General features: G+C 51.0%; 1 protein-coding gene across 1 annotated transcript in view; it reads left to right on the top strand.

Annotated features, from left to right (window-relative positions):
* SHB (SH2 domain containing adaptor protein B) overlaps nucleotides 1-18,337 on the top strand; it is a 132,975-nt gene that overhangs the window by 69,999 nt on the left and 44,639 nt on the right. The window contains 1 exon segment of the mRNA XM_061132184.1: nucleotides 16,422-16,637. Coding sequence (XP_060988167.1) covers nucleotides 16,422-16,637 — 216 coding nt within the window.

Genomic DNA, 18,337 nt, shown 5'->3' with positions numbered 1-18,337 from the left:
TTCTGTCTAGCAATAACGTTGGAGCTACCTTATTTTTAGCTTGGTTCATTTTTCTTCCTGTAATTTCTTTTTTCTTCGAATTTATTACACACTCAAATAGGCTTTCTTTCTGGCTCCACCCCCCAACTCCAGTTCTCATTCACTGGGTCCTAAGACTTAATCCAAAGGCAAGTGATAAGCCTTATTTTGTTCCAGGAAAAAGGAAGAAGAGTCTTCAGCAAGCCTAGAATATCTCTTGTCACATGGGCTGCTGCTTGTCATTTTATTGAGAGTCTCTTCACCGATCACTCACCCCATGTGCCCTTGACAGGAAATACTTTTGACCTCTGCACTCCACCCCTACCCCACCCCTGCAGGGAAAAGCTCCTGACCAGAGTGGCCTGGGGGACTGCCAGACTGCTAGAGGGCCTGGCATGTGAGCACGTGACTGTGCGTGTGTGTGCACATGTATGTGTGTGCATGGATGTTTGTACATGTAAGTACACACACATGGTGCTCCCAGACCCTGTTTCCATCTCTGGCACCTGTAGCATTTGGTTCTGGCCCACGGGCACCCCGCAGATAACACCTGGAGTAGGACCCATGGTTGATATGATAGGCTGTCGTCATTAGTTCATGCGCCCCTGCGTGCAGTGGCAAGGCAGCAGTGAGAATGCATCTCACGCTTGAGGAGACGGCCCCCCTGGGCTGACTAGCCCAGCCTCCTGGCACAGGATTAGGTGAGGCGGGGCAGACCTGAGGCTCGGCTCACCTCTCAGCCTCCTCAGAAGGCTTCGATGGCGCCCCATTGCCTCTCCACTGAAGTGTGGTCCTCTTAGCCTGGTGCTACCTAAGCAGGCGACACATAACTACCCAGAGAAGACTGTATTTTAGGTTGTGAGCTTCTTTTGGACAAGGACCAGGCTTGACTGATCAGCATTTCTCCAGAAATCAGTGACACAGGGGCTCTGTAAGGGAAAGCGAGCAAGGGAAAAAATGAACCAGTGAAACAGGTTGTTGTGTCCAGACCTTCACCCTCGCCCACTTGCCGTGTGGGTTTCTGGTGTCAGGATCTCACTCCACTTCCCGAAGCATCTTTCCTGTGTTGGAGGAGCCGGAATCCTGTGTCACTTCTCTGGGTAAGAACTTGTCAGGCTGCTTGTAATCTCTTCTGATGCCTTTGGCAAGGAGCCATCTTTCAGAAGGCACCCTCTTTTTGCAGCTGGGCATCAAGGTCTAGACCTGCTTCCCTGCGTATCTTTTCCCCAAAAAAGGGCAGCCTGCTTGCTATCACACATCCCAAGTTGATTTTGGTCCACTGCTTGCCGAGCAGTGTTGGTTGAAGGGAATTATCACCTTGACTCATCACTTGGAAGAAAGGATAACAAGCACCTAAGAGGGTGGAGGCCCTTTGCAGTGAAACCACGGGACCCAAATAGTGATCAGGCCTGCCCTTGTAGCTGTGTTTTAGGAAAGCTGTCATTGTTTGTGGTTGCCGAGACTGTAACTACAGTTCTTTAATGTGTCTTTAAACATGGAGTGCCTCCCCAGATGACCGGGGCATAGCTGCGAGCCGTGTTATAATTAAAATGTACATCTTCATGTTAGAAACCAAAACATGATCTCCTCCACACTCTTATTTCCTAAACTTCAAATGTGTAAACATGACACGAAATAGTAATTGTTTAAAAACAGTTACAGAAGCAGAAGCCGTTGATTGGAAGCCTGTCCCACAGGAATGTTAAGTAGGAGATGAAGGAATTCTACAGACGTGGTGCTTCCCAGAAACAGCAGGGAGCGAGGAGGACAGCGTGCATGGACTGATGAAGGCACAGGTGGCGAGTCCCAGTCCCGCCCCGACCTCACTTACCTGTTCTTCCTGCTGCAGTCTCAGTTTCCCCATCTGTCCTGCAGTTACTGTAAAGCTGCTGGCACCAGGCCTGGTTTAAAGTAGACCCACAGCAAGTGCGACGTGAAATTTCCTTTAAAAGGATTTTTTTTAACTATTCCATTAAAAAACCATGTGCTCTGGTAGGAAAAACATATAGACATATAGAAAATAAAAAATGAACTGTCTCTTCAGAGACAAGAATTGTCATTAATAATTTGTTTTGTATTCCTTTAGCCCTTTTCCCACTAGCTTCCAAAAATACACATCTCTATATAGCACCAGCAATTCTTTTCCTACACAAATGCTATCCTACTAGACATCGTTTTGCATCACAGATCTTGTCCAAGGTCGTTAGTCTGAACCTTTCAGGCTGGTTAGAACCTTTTGACTGGTTCTATAGTGTGACTGTAACACGGCGTATTCAGTTGTTCACCTATTTATACCCTTTTAACTCCTGTCAAGCTTTTTGTTCTTACATTCTGCAGCATACAGCCATGTGCATTTATTTCTGCTTGTGGGTTTGGGTATTTCTGTAGAATTGATTTTCAGAAGTGGAACTTGAGGCCTAAGGGTATTTAATTTTTGTTAGATTCACTAATTTTACCTCTGGAAAGGTCATTTCCAGTTTATACTCCCTCCAACAGTCTATGAGTCTAGTTCTCTTCCTCAGGTAAACAGATGTTTTAAAAATATTTTTCACTGTGCTAAATTCTGAATTTGCAAAAGACTGCACGTTGTTCTTTCCACCAGTATTTACAGAGGGTCTGTAGAACCTCGTTCTGTGTTAGGACCCACAGAGGATGTGTCAGGATGGGTTGGACTTGAACTCGGCCCTCAGAAGCTGGAACGGGAGTGAGGGCCGAGTGTGCAGATGACTAGAAGTGTGGTAGGGTCTCAGGGTCCCTGGGCTGAGGGAGCCTCCCCACTAACATTGCGGGCGTTTGGGAGTGATTGAGCACCCTCCTAGCTCCTTGAAGGGAAGAGCTAGTGACAGTAAGGGGTCTCTGACACGCAGTGAGGGTTCGATACGTGGGGTCCCAACGCAAACAGAAGGTAGGACTTGGGGCCTGGGGGCTCCAGAGGGCAGCTGGTTGGGAAAGGCCGTCAGCAGTGAGAAGGCTGTCCGGCTCCGCATAACGCGGCCTCTGTTCTTGCGTTCCAGGTGCTGGTGGCAACTTTCACACAGTATGGTGTCTCTCCAGGACACCTTTTTAGGGCCCCAAGATGGGCTATTCTTGCATTTCCCGGTATGAAAGCATTCATTATCCAGATGTTTCCTTCCAAAAATTCTTGAGATGGTCGTATGGATGGCGTCATCTGTGATAGCTCTCGACAGGAAAGAGCCGCTTGAAGGCAGTTCTCAACAGTGGTAGCTTTTGGGTTCCTAATTCTGGTGTGTAGCACCTCACACACACCTTCCCCTGCCCCACTCCCCTTTCAAACAAAACAAAAACACTTCATTGGGGCGTTTTTTGTGCCATGAAGTACAAGATGAAATTGTAAAGTCGGAAAGACTTTACATGAGTAGGAATCATGTAGATTTCTCACTCTGACTTTGGCAAATCACTTTGATTCTGGGTTTCCTGTTTGCCCTGTTAAATGTGGATGCTGGCTCTGAGCATTAAAATCTGTCTATAGTCAGAAAGTCATAAGAGCCAAATCGCACAAAGGGCTTTGTGGATCAGAACGTTCTATATGGAATGAGGGAATCTTGCTGTTGGTCTTTTTTGTTAAGTTCGGGTCACTCCTGGGCCAAGTAGGGATCTCTGCCGAGATCCCCAGTCTCGTGATGGCTTTGCTGCTGTGAGGTCCCCTGAGGGTGGAATCTCGTGGCACTTCATGTTCCTTCTAGGAAGCTGCTGCTTGGCTGCAGCCCTCATCCTTCAGGGTCAGGAAAAGTGCAGGCCCCTCTGCGTTGTGATGAGGACCTGGCTCTCTGTTTTGACACACAGTCTTTGCAGGATCTGTTTGAGAAAAGGAGCAGACAAGCAGCCCGTGCTAGGACCACAAATAGACATTTGAGGAAGGACTCTTCATAGAGGTGTAAGTTAGGGTTCTCCAGAGAAGCAGACCGACAAGAGAGATTTATTACAAGGAACTGGTTCATATGATTATCGAGGCTGGCAAGTCCCAAAGTGAGTGAGCAAGCTGAAGACCCCATAGCACCAATGGTTTAGTTCCAGTCCAAGTTGGAAGGCCTGAGAAGCAGGAGAGCTGATGGTGTAGTTCCTGGGTCTCAAAAGCCAACAGGCCTGAGACCCAGGCAGAACCAGTATTTCAGTATGAGTCTGAATGCAGGAAAACAGTTGATGTCTCAGTACAAACGCTGTCAGGCAGGAAGAATTCTCATTATCATTAGAGGGTTTTTGTTTTTTTGTTTTTTCCCCTGTTTGGATCATTAACTGATTGGACAAGGCCCACCATGTTAGGGAGAGCAATCTGCTTTACTTAGAGATTTAAAAAATGTTAATCTCATTCAAAAAGACCTTCCCCGAAATACCCAGAATAATGTTTGACCAGGTATCTGGGTACCCTGTGGCCCACTCAAGTTGACACATAAAATTAATCACAGGCAAGAGAACACAGCTCTGTGTTGGAGTAGAGCTTCTCACTGCAGAGGATTCTAACTGCATATTGGGCTTGAATTTGGGAGGGGCTTGCTGGAAGGTGGTCAGGATGCTGAGGCCAGGGAGCCTGCCCACAGTAGAATGGGTGCTCTTGTGTATGTCCCCTCCTTCTTCACGTGCTGGAGCCCACAGCAGTGTAGCAAGAAGCCTGTGTGAACATGCAGTCTTCATAGAATCAGACTGAGGACCCTGGAGCCAAAAAGGTCTCCGAGAGCATCTCCTTTACTGGCTTCTGCCTCGCCTGCAAGAAATCTTAGACCTCAGTGGATGAGGCAGCAGACCAGGGTCACACAGCCAGTGAGCGGAGGGCCGGGCTGGTCCCAGGCCGGCAGCCTCATCATCACCATCCAGGAGGCTGAGGTTGTCTACAAGTCCCCAGGGACATTAGTTCCTCTCTTGAAGCAGTTCCAAAAGCAAGGAAGGCTGGGGCAGAGAGCATGCCAGATCTCAGCAAGTTGCTTCCGGCCAGACAGCTGTGCTGGGCATGGGGCACAACGCCAGCAACACCCCCCAGCATGAGCCATGACCAGCCCCAGGACTGCCGCCTCCACCAGATGGGTACGGGTGGGGTTTGACCAATTTGGCTGCAAACCTGACACGTGGCAAGGGGGGCTGTTAGATACAGATGGAGTGAAGGGTCATGCCTGGTAGGGGGCCCTGGCTCTGCCCTGGGAGGCTGGCACCCTGCATCCAGTTTGTAACCACTTGCTTAGATCCAGCCAGCCTGGGACCAGTCGCATGCATTGGCCAACCCTCTAAAGATCTAGAATGTGCTTAAATACCTCCTCAACGACCAGCTCTCTGATATCACCCTTTGCTTTCCTAACAATTCCTATAGGGACCTGTACGTTGACCAGTCAGATAAAATCCAGGATGACTTGAGTTACTCTGACTAAAGAGCAAACTGATAACCAGAGGGAGGAAGTAACTTCCCTGGCATCACTTAGCACGGTGAAGCCAGGAGCGAGTTAGCTGGAGCTAGGACTCGCTTCTTCCAGCGCTTGCTTTCTTCCCCTGCAGACCCAAACATGTTTGTGTTATTTTGTACCTGGTGGAGGGGAGGGAGTACCAACTAGTGTTGGAAAGGTGGCATAGACAGCTGCATGGTGAAAAGCATGAGCTTTGGAGCCAGGCTGCCTCCATCACTGGCTTGCTGTGTGACCAAGTTTAAAGCGGTAACACCAACATCACCGCTGGACAGAATTGTTGTGAGGATTAAATGAGAACCTGGAGGCGCTGCCCTTAGCCCAGACCCTGGCACGTCACACACACTCAGCGCTCTTAAAGTGTATTACCGAGAGTTGGGTCTCCCAGACCTTGGCTGAACCACACAGCCTATCTGGGTTGCAGATTTCACATCAGTGAGGTAGGGGGGGCTTGGGTGTGGTCATGGCTCCTCCAAGACTCACTCTGGGAGGTTCCCTGAGAAAGGGTAAATGATGGTGCTCGGTGAGGGGTGTAGCCCAGCTGGTCTGGCATGAAAGCCTGTCCCCCGTGGCTTTATCTCATTAGAGTGTGGCCCGAGGCCTCTCTGGAAGCTGAGACCACTCCATGCCCAGCAGACTGGAAGATCACACCAGAGGGGCTGGCAAGCCCTCTCTGTAAGTACAGTCCATCAGTACTCAGAAGACACGCGGCTGGATCACGTCTGGCTAACGTCCGAGGCCCCTGGCAGTCCCCGGGGGGGGCCCAGCCTCTGTCCACAGCACAGGGGTCAGCGGACGCCTGCCCCCTCAAGGTTGACCTGAAGGGGTTTGTGCCACCCCGACCTCTGCCTGTTAGCCTAGTGGAAATGCTGGCTTTTCCCCTTTTGGGAACTGTTCACTGGAGTGTGTTTTTCCTTCTGGAGCCCTGGGCATCCTCCACTTTTTGAACGGGTAGAGCCCTAATTGTTCGGAGGGTCAGACCTTCAGGTCATCAGCAGCTGATCACCACGCCCTGGTGTTTCCTGCCAGCTTCTATAAAGGCTTTTTTTTTTCCCCCTGAAAGCGCAAACCTGATGAAGACTGCTGGCCACATTTTCCAATTTCCTACCCCTCCTCCTGGCATTTGGGGCCCTCCATAGCCCAGCCCCAGTTTCCTTTTCTAGCCACGCCTCACATCCTTTCCTCGGGAGCCCTGGGCTCAGACAGTTCACAGACTCTGATTCTGCCTCACAATCTCTCCATCTCTGTTCCATCCATGACTTGGCCTGTGTTCAACCTGCACCCCTTGCCCTTTATCCTGGGGCCCTGTCTTTGCCCGTCCGAATCTTCCTCCTTTCCTTGAGCACATTCTTCCCTGAGGGGCTTCCCCAGTGGTTCAGCGGTAAAGAATCCACCGGCAACGCAGGAGCCATAGGAGAGGCGGGTTCCATCCCTGGGTTGGGAAGATTCCCGAGGAGGAGGGCATGGCAACGCACTCCAGTATTCTTGCCTAGGGAATCCTGTGGACAGAGGAGCCTGGTGGACTGTAGTCCATGGGGTCACAAAGAGTCAGACACGACTGAGGACGCAGGCACGCATTCTACCCTGGGTTCCCCATTCGCTGTCTGTGATGCCAGGGAGGTCTCTTGGCTTCTGTGGCCCTTGAGGGGCCTCTTGCACTAGGACTTGAGCTCCTCTTAAGTGCCACCTCCTCCCTAAGGATTCTTGAAATCCCTGGGACCGCCTTTGCTTTCTGCCTCCGTGGACTGCCAGCGTGTGCATCGCTTTGGAACTGGGCTGGCCCCTGTGGATGCTCCGAGGCTGCCAGCCGCCCATGTCTCTTGTCTCATGGCGATGAGGGAGGACACGCAGCCAGCACCCAGGACTGTGCCTGGCACGAGCGGGCCTTCTGTAACTCCTCATGGTTTTTCACCCAGTGCTTATGGGTGCTGGCGTCCCGCTTCTCCTGCTGAACCTTGGGGTCGAGGGGCCTTGTCTCATGCCGCGTGAGTGCTCAGCATTGGCCTGGGGTCCACCTTGGCACCCAGTGAGGACTCGGTGATGGGTCTGAGGAAGAAAAGCAGACAGGCCCCCTGCTTGCCTATGAATGTGGATCTTCCGCCGACATGGAGGCAAGAGAGCTGTCTCCGGAGGAGGCTGCTGCTCCATATGGGCCCTCCTTCATGTGCTGCATTGAGCCCGGAGCAGCCGGACCCCGGAGTGGCCAGTTCACCTCAGTGAGTCTCCACAGGGGATGGCGATACAGCTCAAAGAGGTCTCTGCACGCGAAGGCAGTCACCGGAAGAGCGCAGAGTGACGGGCAGGGCTGAGGGGACTGCCGTAATTGCGGGCAGCTCCCGAGAGCCCTGCAGAGAGGCCCGCGTGGCCTTTTAAATTGTGAGCAGAGCACAGTCAGTGTCAGCAGGGGTGTGAGCCTGTCTCCCTGCGGGGACCCCAGAACGGGGCCCTTCGGGGGAGACCCCATCCGTGCACAGAGGACGGGGGAAGGGAGCAGACCCTGCTCCCTGACTCAGACCAGGGCTCGCCCCTCGAGCCTGGGCTGAGCGTCCAGGAGCGGGCAGTGACAGGCCCACCTGCTCCCGCCGCCGTGACCACTGTCCTTTTCCCACACCTCTGCCCCACAGAGCTCGCCCTTGTTCTGGGATTTTCTGTGCACGCCTGCAAAGGAGGCGGTCAGGGAACACCGATCAGTCAGTCGCCTGGCTTTTCGACAGCTCCGGAAACCAGACCCAGTGGGGAGGGGGCGGGCCTCCGCCTGGGCTGAGCCGGGTTTGTGTCCAGGACCCGGCCCCCAGCTGCCCGGCCCTTGCTGCCGGGGGGCGTCCACCCCGAGGACCCCTGCTGCCCCATGCTGTCACTTCAGCCGCCAGGGGACCCCTGAACTCAGGCCCAGCCCTGAAGCCCCCCAGTTAGGAGGAGGGTCTTTCTCTAGCAGATGTTTTAACAGTTTCAATGAGGAGAGCATCCCCTGCCTTCCCTTTGATGTGGTGCCCGGGTTTTGGCTGGGTTTGGGCTGTGTGTCTAATTGGGAACAGCCGCCCACCCCTCCTGAGGAACGCCTCACTCAGGCTGTGGTGCTGGGTGTGACTTTTAACACCTCAGACCTGACCGAAGTAGCTGCCCCTTCCTCCAGAAGATTACAACCAAGACAGTCTGATAAAGGAGGTGTGAGAAAGCATCTGGGAAAGGCAGGAAGCAGAGCCTGGCCTAGGAATTAGAGGACCTGGAGCTTCATGCCTTCCCCAGGCCTCAGGTTCCCCATCTATGAATGGTCGTCATCGGAGAAGGAGAAATAGCGTTATGACGTCCCTTCTATGGGGAATCTAAAAAGAAATGATACAAAAAGAGCTTATTTACGAAACAGAAACAGACTCACAGGCTTGGAGAATGAACTTGTGGTTGCCGGTAAGGGAAGGATGGGAGGGAGGGATAGTTAGGGAGTGTGGAATGGACGTTTGCACACTGCTATATTTAAAATGGATAACCAACAAGGACCTCCTATGCAGCGCAGGGAACTCTGCCCAATGTCAGGTGGCAGCCTGAGTCAGTGAGGAGTTTGGGTGTGAAAGAATACATGCATGTGTATGGCCAGGTCCCTTAGCTGGCCACCTGAAACTGTCAGAGCATTGTCAGTTGGCTGTCCTCCAATGTAAAATAAAAAGATTTTAAATGTAGTCACTAGACTCCTGGGCTGTGTATTTTGTCTTCTGTGCAAGAGTGGATCTGAGAGCAAAGCTCCCACGTGGAAACAGGAGGTTGCCAGAGCAGCAGCTGAAATCAGAAGCTGTGGATCCAGAAAGGGCAGGTTCATAGATGGGCGATGAAACCCTTCCATTTCCAACGCAGGGTTGCCTGTTAGGGTTTGTATGCAGGACTTCTGTGGCTCTAGGGGATGAAGGGTGATCTCAGAGAAGGAGGGCTCTCGGCATGGTATTCCAGAGATGCCCTGGTGGTGGTAACTGAAGTGAAATCCACATTCCCGGAGCGCCTTCTGTGGGCCAGGCACTGTCCTAGACACTGATGGTGCATGGATTCGTTTAATCCTTGTAACATCCTGGATACCATTGCCCCCCTCAGAGATGAGGAAACTGGGCAGCTTGCTCTGGGTCCCCCACTGGGGTCAGACCTTGAGCCCCAGCAGTCTGGGGGGATCGTGGTTTCAGCCAGCACATGATGCTGTCCATTACCTGGAGCCTGGACTTGTCTCCCAGCTGGCTGGTGTGGGGCAGCCCCGGGCAGTGGCAGCTGCAGTCCTAATTATACAGCCCTAGGCCATGGAGGCCTGAGCGCCGGCATGCCCACCACTGGCTGAGTAGAGGTTTCTTGGGCTGAGAGATGATGGTGGGGCCTGGGAATGGAGGCCTCCTTGGCCACATATTTCTGTTGAGCTCTGCTACCCTATGATTTGGGATCTGGTGTGAATTCTCAGACAAACCAGCTGGCAAAATTAGAGGTGAGGGGCCTGCAGGCCAGCATCTGTCATTTCCAGCTCAGCTTCTGCATGTCTGTGCTGGCCTCTCCCCGCCCATCTCCACCCTGCCCAGAGGTTCTAGGGCACCTGTCCTCAGACAGTCCTGGGGGTGCCATCCTGCAGCATTCAAGGCCACCCAGAACCACCTCCACCTGCCTCAGCTTCCCCTCCGCCTGAGCCCCCGGACCGCCCGCCTTCCCCACGCTCACCTCGTGGTTCCAGCCGCTGTGCCCCTGCTTCTGTCCTTCATTCATCAAACACCCATTTTCCCTGCCACACCACGATGCATGCCCTCGTGTCTGAATTTGTTAAGGCCGTCCCAGATTTCCCCCAACTAAGTTGCAGGGTCACATCTGCCCCCTGTTGAGCACCCTAAGCCGCCTCTGTCTGTGCTGGGGGCTGTGACCCTCTGTCCCTGAGGACCAGGTCCTAAAGACCAGGACTGTGTCTGCTTCATCTCGATCTGCTCACGAGCTGGGCATTCAGTAGATGCCTGCCTGGATGTGAGGACAGGAGGATACCTGTGCTCCTGGGGAAGGCTGGGTACACCAGCGATGTGCGCTGATTTTTTTAGACTGTTTCCGAAAGGGGAAGTCAAGTCCTGCCCTTTTGTTTCTATTCCCGAAAGGAAGGTCAAGAGATGAATTTTTTTTTCCTTCTAGTCTTTTTCATTAGATGTGTGTCTGCCTGCTTTCAAAATACAGATTTGAGGCTGTGCGTAATACAAAGAAATGCATATAATGAGGCTGCTATAGTAGATATCAAGATACACATACTAGAAGGAAGGGCAGGTGAACCCGAATCTATCTACCCCATATCTAAGCTAATCGAGCCATTGCGGTTAAGCATCAGAATTAACTCTGAGCTTCCCAACAGACAAAGGAAATTAAATAAAAACACACAAACAAAAAACTGTGGGGGGGAGGCATGGAATTGGTGAGCACCGGAGCTAAGTGTAACTTGTTGCCTGTGGACTTGGGGAACTCAAAGCTCTCAGAGCCAGTTAGGAGGCCCCTGGTTTGCACCGATCTCTGTCCTGGGCTCCTCACTCAGATGAACCCCCGGCCCTCCTTCCCTCTCAGGGCTACAGTCCTGAGAGGCACACCAGCCTTACCCTCTGGACTCTATGCCTTTGGTGAGTGTGCTCAGAGTGCCTTCCTCAACAGTCTCTGATTCTAAAAGAAAGTGCTCTTTTTTTGCACTTCCTCCTTATGTAGCGCCACTTGAAAACCTTTCTACTCCAGAGGTCAACAGAAATCCCTGCCCTGTCAATTTAATGTTTCTGCTCCCTGCCTAAGAGGCATAAAATCACAGCCTGCCACCCAATATTAAAGGTCATTTTTCATGAGTTTATAGATGGTGATGTCCAGATAACTCGCGACTTAAAACATATGGTTACCGCGCCCTATTAGATCAGTTGCTGGATCATCACAGATCAGAGTAATAAGGAGGATGGACCTGGTCATTAGGCAGGGGACAGTGATGGGCTGGCATGGTGCAACAGCACTTGACTTCCTGGGACTCTTGAAAAGAGGAGAGGAGATGTTTCCTAAATAGGAGCAGAGATGCTCCCTAAATGGGTGTTTTCTTAGGCAAAAGCAGCTGCTTCCGAAACACACAGCTCCTATAAACCCAACCTGCTTAAAGTCACATTTACTTTCATGTGAGATTCTCTTAATTACATTTTTTCTTTACTAGCATCCTTATTATGTAAAACTTTCAAAAATTATTATGCAATAATTCCTCCCTCTATACACAGTAACTGTTTACCTTCCCGTATCAGATTTTCCACCCTTTATTCATGTGTATCGGTTCTTACAACATAGCTGTCATCAGAGTTTAGATATTATGGGCAAAATGTGTGATGACAGTATCCAGCAATTCCTAAACAAGGAGTAGAATTCATTTGGGGCTTTGTTCACATTGCCCAGGACTTGTTTAGAAAGCCCATGAGATTGGGTCTGCTCAACACATAAACAGTCTTGTATTTCACTTTTTAACTTAGCATAATTTCATGCACGCTTTTCCATGTAGCTACATAATCTTCAGATTTATCATTTTAATGGCTGCTTAATATTCCATCCAGTTAGCGTGCCATAATTTACTTAACTGCTCCCTATTGTTGGAGCCTTAATGAAAATTTGAATTCACCATGTAATACTGGGGGAAGCTCGTTTTAATGATTACCGTTCTAACATCCTCTGCCCTGACTGCATGCCATTACTAAACCAGCTTTGGTAAGGCACAGATGCTTTCAGAACAATAAATCCTGTCTGAGAGGTGTATGCATGAGTCCCTCTGATTTAATAGCTAATCTGTTCCCTGCACATGTTTTCCTTTTAGGCTGGGGTTTATGTAGAATATCCATCTCTTCTGAATATTGTGTAACACTAGACTATATTCATTTTTCATGTTGTTCCAGGTACCTTAAGCCTGTGGCCAGAGACTTTCATAAATTAATTGGAATTTGGGGTAAAGAGGAGTTTCTGCCTGTCAGTTGTTGTTCATTTATCCCACCCATGTTCAAGTTCATGAGTATCTGTTTGCAGGTGCACTCTAAGACAGAAAATGAGCAAGGATGTTCATGATCCATGTTACTGGCGGCCCACAGAGCATCCGTGAGTTGCTCTGGGGCCCAGGATTAAATGGTGAACTTTCATGCGAAGTGCTTTGGACACTGTAGAGCACATATTCCTGGTTGTCGATCCTCCTTGTGGAAGAGGATGAAGTGAAAGGTGGTTTTCCTAGGTCAGTGCCTGTCAGCTGCGTTCCCAATGTCCCAAGCCCTTGGAATTCTCCAAAGACAGGAGGCGAAACTTCAGTCTTTAGAATCAGGATGGCAGTGATGCGGATGATGACAACCCCACAAAACACTGCTCAAATAGCTTGATAGATTTCCTAATTTACAGAGTTGTCTCCAGTACTTTCCAGTTGGTTTTTGTCTGAAAGTGGCCAAGTCCTGCCTCTTATAACTCTTCTCCTCTTGTGTACTAAGTCACTTAGTCATGTCCTACTCTTTGTGACCCCATAGACCGTAGCCCTCCAGGCTCCTCTGTCCATGGGATTCTCCCAGCAAGAGCACTGGAGTAGGTTGCCATCCCCTTCTCCAGGACATCTTCCCGGCCCAGGGACAAACCCGGGTCTCATATGTTTCCAGTATTGGCAGGCGAGTTCTTTACCTTTAGCGCCACCTGGGAAACCTCTTCCTCCCTTACTCCCCCATAAAAATGAAAGCATCATCCTCAACACTAATAAATCATCCCACTTTACTCAGAGGACCCAATAAAGCCACATGTTGCCAAAGTATGGGACATGTCAGAGGAGACACGATTTTAGGTGGCCACATAGTGAGGTTTTCACTTTTCAATTTTTTCTTTCTAAACAGAGAAAGTTACTCTTACTTGCCAAAGAAGGTATCCTGGTTTGCTGCTTGCACCCCCCCATCAGCTCTCCAGTGCTTGCTGTCCACCTTTTCAGCAGAGAGAAAGCAAGCCTGGGGCTTTGGGAGAAGTACCTACCTAGCTGGTTTTGTTCTTGTTCGTTCTTTTTATGTTTATCATCTGTTTTTTGGTAAAAGGTAATGGTTTATGGGGTGGTGATTAAAAGTTTCCTTTTCAAGTGGATTTATTTACTCTAAAAAATGAGGCAACATCAATAAAAATGGTAAATAATAACCCAGGTGGTACTAGAAAATGGCAAAATCATGAAGTTGGGATGCAACTCAGTGAAGTTTGGGAGATACCACCATTATTGATATTGTTCAGTTGCTCAGTCACGTCCAACTCTTTGCCACCCCATGGACTGCGGCATGCCAGGCTTCTCTGTCCTTCACCATCTCCCGGAGCTTGCTCAAACTTAGGTCCATTGAGTCAGTGATGCCATCCAACCATCTCGTCTTCTATCGCCCCCTTCTCCTCCTGCCTTCAATCTTTCCCATCATCAGCGTCTTTTCCAATGAGTCAGCTCTTCACATCAGGTGGCCAAAGTATTGGAGCTTCAGCCTCAACATCAGTCCTTCCAGTGGATATTCAGGATTGATTTCCTTTAGGCTTGAGTGGTTTGATCTCCTTGCTCTCCAAGGGACTCTCAAGAGTCTTCTCCAACACCGCAGTTCAAAAGCATCAATTTTTCAGTGCTCAGCTTTCTTTATGAGTATGAAAAGGCCAAAGGATGCGTCACTGAAAGATATCATCATAGTGCTGTTTAATTTAAAACGCTAAAGGTCACTGCCCAGCATCAGTTAGTTTCTGTTGTATCAGGTGCTATGCATAGGGTGGAGTTTTTGTTGGCCCTGTGAGCTGGTATTGGATCATGAAGCCTAGTCTAAAGAATGCTTTTCCTTGGAAGGGCTGACATCATCTATGTGTTTTGTCAACTGCTCTTCAAGACGTGTGACTCCCATGGGTTCCTATTGTATCTCTGTGGTGCTGGAATTCTGATTTGGAGAATGCCTCATAACTCCATTTGGACAGCTCACTCTCAAGACCCTCACCACTTCTGGGTCAAGCCCCACCTCCCCTCTTCCCACCCCCTTGGACCTGGTGCTCCAGCAGAAGTCGGCAGTAAATAGACATTTGCATGCCTAAGTCACTTTAGTCATGTCTGACTCTCTGCGACCCCACAGACTGTAGCCCATCAGGCTCCTCTGTCATGGGATTCTTCAGGCAGAAGTACTGGAGTGAGTTGCCATGCCCTGCTCTGGGGGATCTCCCTGACACAGGGATTGAACCGCCATCTCTCATAGTCTCCTGCATTGGCAGACGGGTTCTTTACCACTAGCGCCACCTGGGAAGCCCCAGACAGACATATAATGGACGATTATTCAGCCTTAAGAAGAAATGGACTACTGATACATGCTACAATGTGTCACTGTGCTAGGTGAAATAAGACTGTCAAAGAAGACCAAGTATCCCCAGCCAAGTACCTTATATGGCTCCACTGGATGAGGTACCTAGGTCGTCAGATTCACAGAGACAGAAAGGGGAATGGTGGTTGCCAGGGGCTGGCGGAGGGGAAATGGAGGGGGTAGTGGGGGACAGTTTCAGTTTAGGATGATGAGAAGGTTCTGGAGATGGATGGTGGTGAGAGCTGCATGCCTGTGTGAACATACTTCATGTCACTGACTTGCACGCTTAGGAATGGTTAAATGGCAAGTGTTTTATTTATTTGTCTATACATATATCTTACGAGTAAAACAAGAAAGTGGGCAGTGAGCACCTTTTCTCCAGCTGGACCGCCTTGGCTTGCCCTGGTCCTAGCACAGGGAATCCTGTCCCTCGTCCTGTCCCTCCACTTGTCACAGCTGACAGTTCAAATGTCATCTCTCCTCCGGCCTCACTCCTCCCGGGCCCTGCAGGAGCCCCTTCCTGAAAAGAGTATTCTGCTGATTTAGGTGCCCACTGTCCCCCTTCTGGAGGCAACCCCGCCTGTCCCCCTGCACACAGGGGGTGTCTATGATCAAAGCCAGAAAAATGCCCCCTTTTTTGATGAGGAAGAGCCTGATTGTAGCATCCTGGTGTTTGTCCTTCAGCCGCCGCCGTCCTCCCAGGAATGAGCAGTCGCTGAAAGGATCATGCCCTGTGTGGGGCCTCGTCTCGATGGGCGGCCGCTGCTCAGCCCACACTGGAGCTGGGCCCTGGCATCCTCTCCAGAAGATTAAGAGCTTTCCTTCCTTATTCAGAAGTGAAACTGGACCTCTGCTCTCCAATGGCTTGGCTGTATTCAGCGTGTTAGGAGACAGGCAGGCCCTGAGGGAGGTAGAAATTCAGGGAAAGGGTCACTCGTGGGACTTTGTAGGGGAAAAGTCAGTGGCCCGGGTTCTCTGGAGGTGGTTCTGGCTTCTTAGGTCTATAAAATGAATACGTGAGCTGTGTGGAAACTTGAGGGGCGTTTGACCCAGTCTCCTCATCTTATCCCCAGTAGTTCAGCTGGTAAAGAATCAGGCTGCAATGCAGGAGACCCTGGTTCGATTCCTAGGTTGGGAAGATCCCCTAGAGAAGGAAACTGCTACCCACTCCAGGATTCTGGCCTGGAAAATCCCAGGGACTGTATAGTCCATGGTGTTGCAAAGAGTCAGACGTGACAGAGTGACTTTCACTTTCATTTTCCTCATCTTATAGATGGGGACGGACAAGTCCAGAGACCAGGGAGCTGCCCTAGTGGGAAGACCACCTCCCCCGCATCTGCAAGCTGGAAGCTGGGGGTTGCTGAGAGCTCTGCGTGTCCTGGGCTGGTGTTCGAACACACCCAGGACATCACGCTCATGTCTGGACTCTGCCCCTGCGGATGGTGACAGGGAGTGTTCTGGTTCTATTGTTTGGTCCAGAACCTGAGATCTTTGTGAGGAAGCCTTGAGCCATGAGAGCAGAAACACCGCCCTCGAGGGGAGGGCAGCAGTTAAATGCAGCGAGGGGTCTGTTCTGTGCAGTCCGCGTCTCCCTGGCTGGGGTGTCACCCGGCAGGTCCCAGGTGAGGAGACATGTGCTGGGCACGCTTTACATCTCTGCTTCCTTCCTTTCCGACTGCAGAGTTCCAGAGGCAGGAAAGCGTCCGGTCGCAGCACAAAGGTGTCCAGTTGTACGACACCCCTTATGAGCCGGAAGGCCAGAGCGTGGACTCGGACCCGGAGAGCACGGTCAGCCCCCGACTCCGGGAGAGCAAGCTGCCCCAGGACGACGACAGGCCCGCCGACGAGTACGACCAGCCGTGGGAGTGGAACCGGGTCACTATCCCAGCTCTGGCAGGTAAGGCACCAGCGGCCCCACTCAGAGGCGGCTGCTCACTGCATGGCCCTCACCTGTGCAGAGGGTCCCTGTCTGCTCAGGTAAGCCACAGGGCTTCTAGGGCGGCTGGGCCCTTCACAGATGAAGAAGATCCTGGAGGGAAGGGAGGCCAGGCCTAGACAGCCCAGGGGATCTCATTGTCTGACTCTGTCTTGGTCCTGTTGGTAATGCTCTAGTTCACTCAAGCCAAGAGTTGGGAAGGAAATTTTAGAAACTAGGAGAAAACCAGTCTGCAGAGTGACTCCTACTGGGCCTCGTGGATCCCACTGACTCCATCCTGTCATTCAGCGACGACGGCCTGCCTACATCCAGGGCCACTGCATTTCCTGTCCCAGCTTCATTCAGCACAAGCCCGTTCACAGAGCACAAGCTTGGGCAGGGGCTGACCTCGCCCCTGGCCGGGAGCCCCTTGAACGACTCAGGTGCCTCTCTGCTCCCACAGCCTTCTGAAAAGCACTATGCCATATGTGTCTCCTGTCTTAAGATGTGTTCACACCCTTTGATCCTAATCTCAGTCCTTAGGATCCAAACTTATGATCAAAAGCACAGAAAAAGGCATAATGATCATGAGAGATGGGGAACAATCTAGATATCCGGCATCGGGTATTGATTAAATGGAATATTGAGCAGCCACTACAAAGTGACGTTGACGAAGAGTTTATAGCAGCCTCGGGAAATGCTTGTGTTTAATGTTAAGCGGGGAAAGTCAGATGCAAAAAAATTTCTATGCTTCTAAGAGTTTTGGCATATGAACAGAGAAACATGGAGTGACTGACTCTTATCACAATGAAGGTCATAAAGGAAGAGTTTTTATTTTTAACATTGATTTTGTTTAGAATCTCCCATTTTCAAGCACAACTAGACCCTTCCTCCCTTTCTGGGGCTCAGATGTGAGGCCTATACCCTCCGCTTGTCTCGATTCCCTCAGTTGAGGTTCTGACTACTCTAGCGTGTGTGGCTCAGTTCCCTGGATGCCGCGCTCTGCAGTCTCTGCCTTCTGCTCAGTGCCCTTCCCAGCTGTGTCCTATCTGGAGAAGTCCTGTGCTTCCTCTGCCATCACTCTGAGCCCTCCTGGCACATCCGCACGTCCCGCGGGCTTCCCTGCGGCCTCTCTAGGCCTCAGAGCTTCCTGCTCGTGACCCTGGTGGGGCAGTTCTTTCACCACATAGAGTCAGTGCTGTAGGTGCTGGGCGCGTCTGGCAGGCGGTGAGTGCCGGCCCAAAGCCGGGGCTAAGAGTAATTGGGTAACTGGAAGGTCCTTGGTCACCTCAGGTCTCTCTAGCGCATTTCACAGTCTGCTCCACCCTCGGCACAGTGAAAGCCAAGGACTGTCCCCTGGCATGGTTAATCCTGGGTGTGGGACTGATGCTGTTCCAGAGGTGGCTCTTTGCAAACGCCAGTTTGATTAAAGGGCCGAACGTTTCATGTGACAACTGTCCTAGACACCAAGAGGCCGTGGCAAGAGATGACGCTGCAGGCAGCTGTGGCGTCTCACCCTCGCCTGGGCTGACCACCTTGCAGGTCACGTTACCTTTGATGTTCTGGTCTAGTCTGGTGCTTTACTGCTCAGAATGTGGTCCCTGGACCAGCAGCATCACATCACCTGGGAACTGGTGAGAAATGCAGAGTCTCGGGCCCCAGACCAGACCTGCAGAAAATGA

Source organism: Dama dama, chromosome 29, assembly GCF_033118175.1.
Source record: "Dama dama isolate Ldn47 chromosome 29, ASM3311817v1, whole genome shotgun sequence".
Lineage (NCBI taxonomy): Eukaryota > Metazoa > Chordata > Mammalia > Artiodactyla > Cervidae > Dama > Dama dama.
Note: the sequence above shows the minus strand (reverse complement) of the source record. Positions and strands in the feature narration are given on the sequence as shown.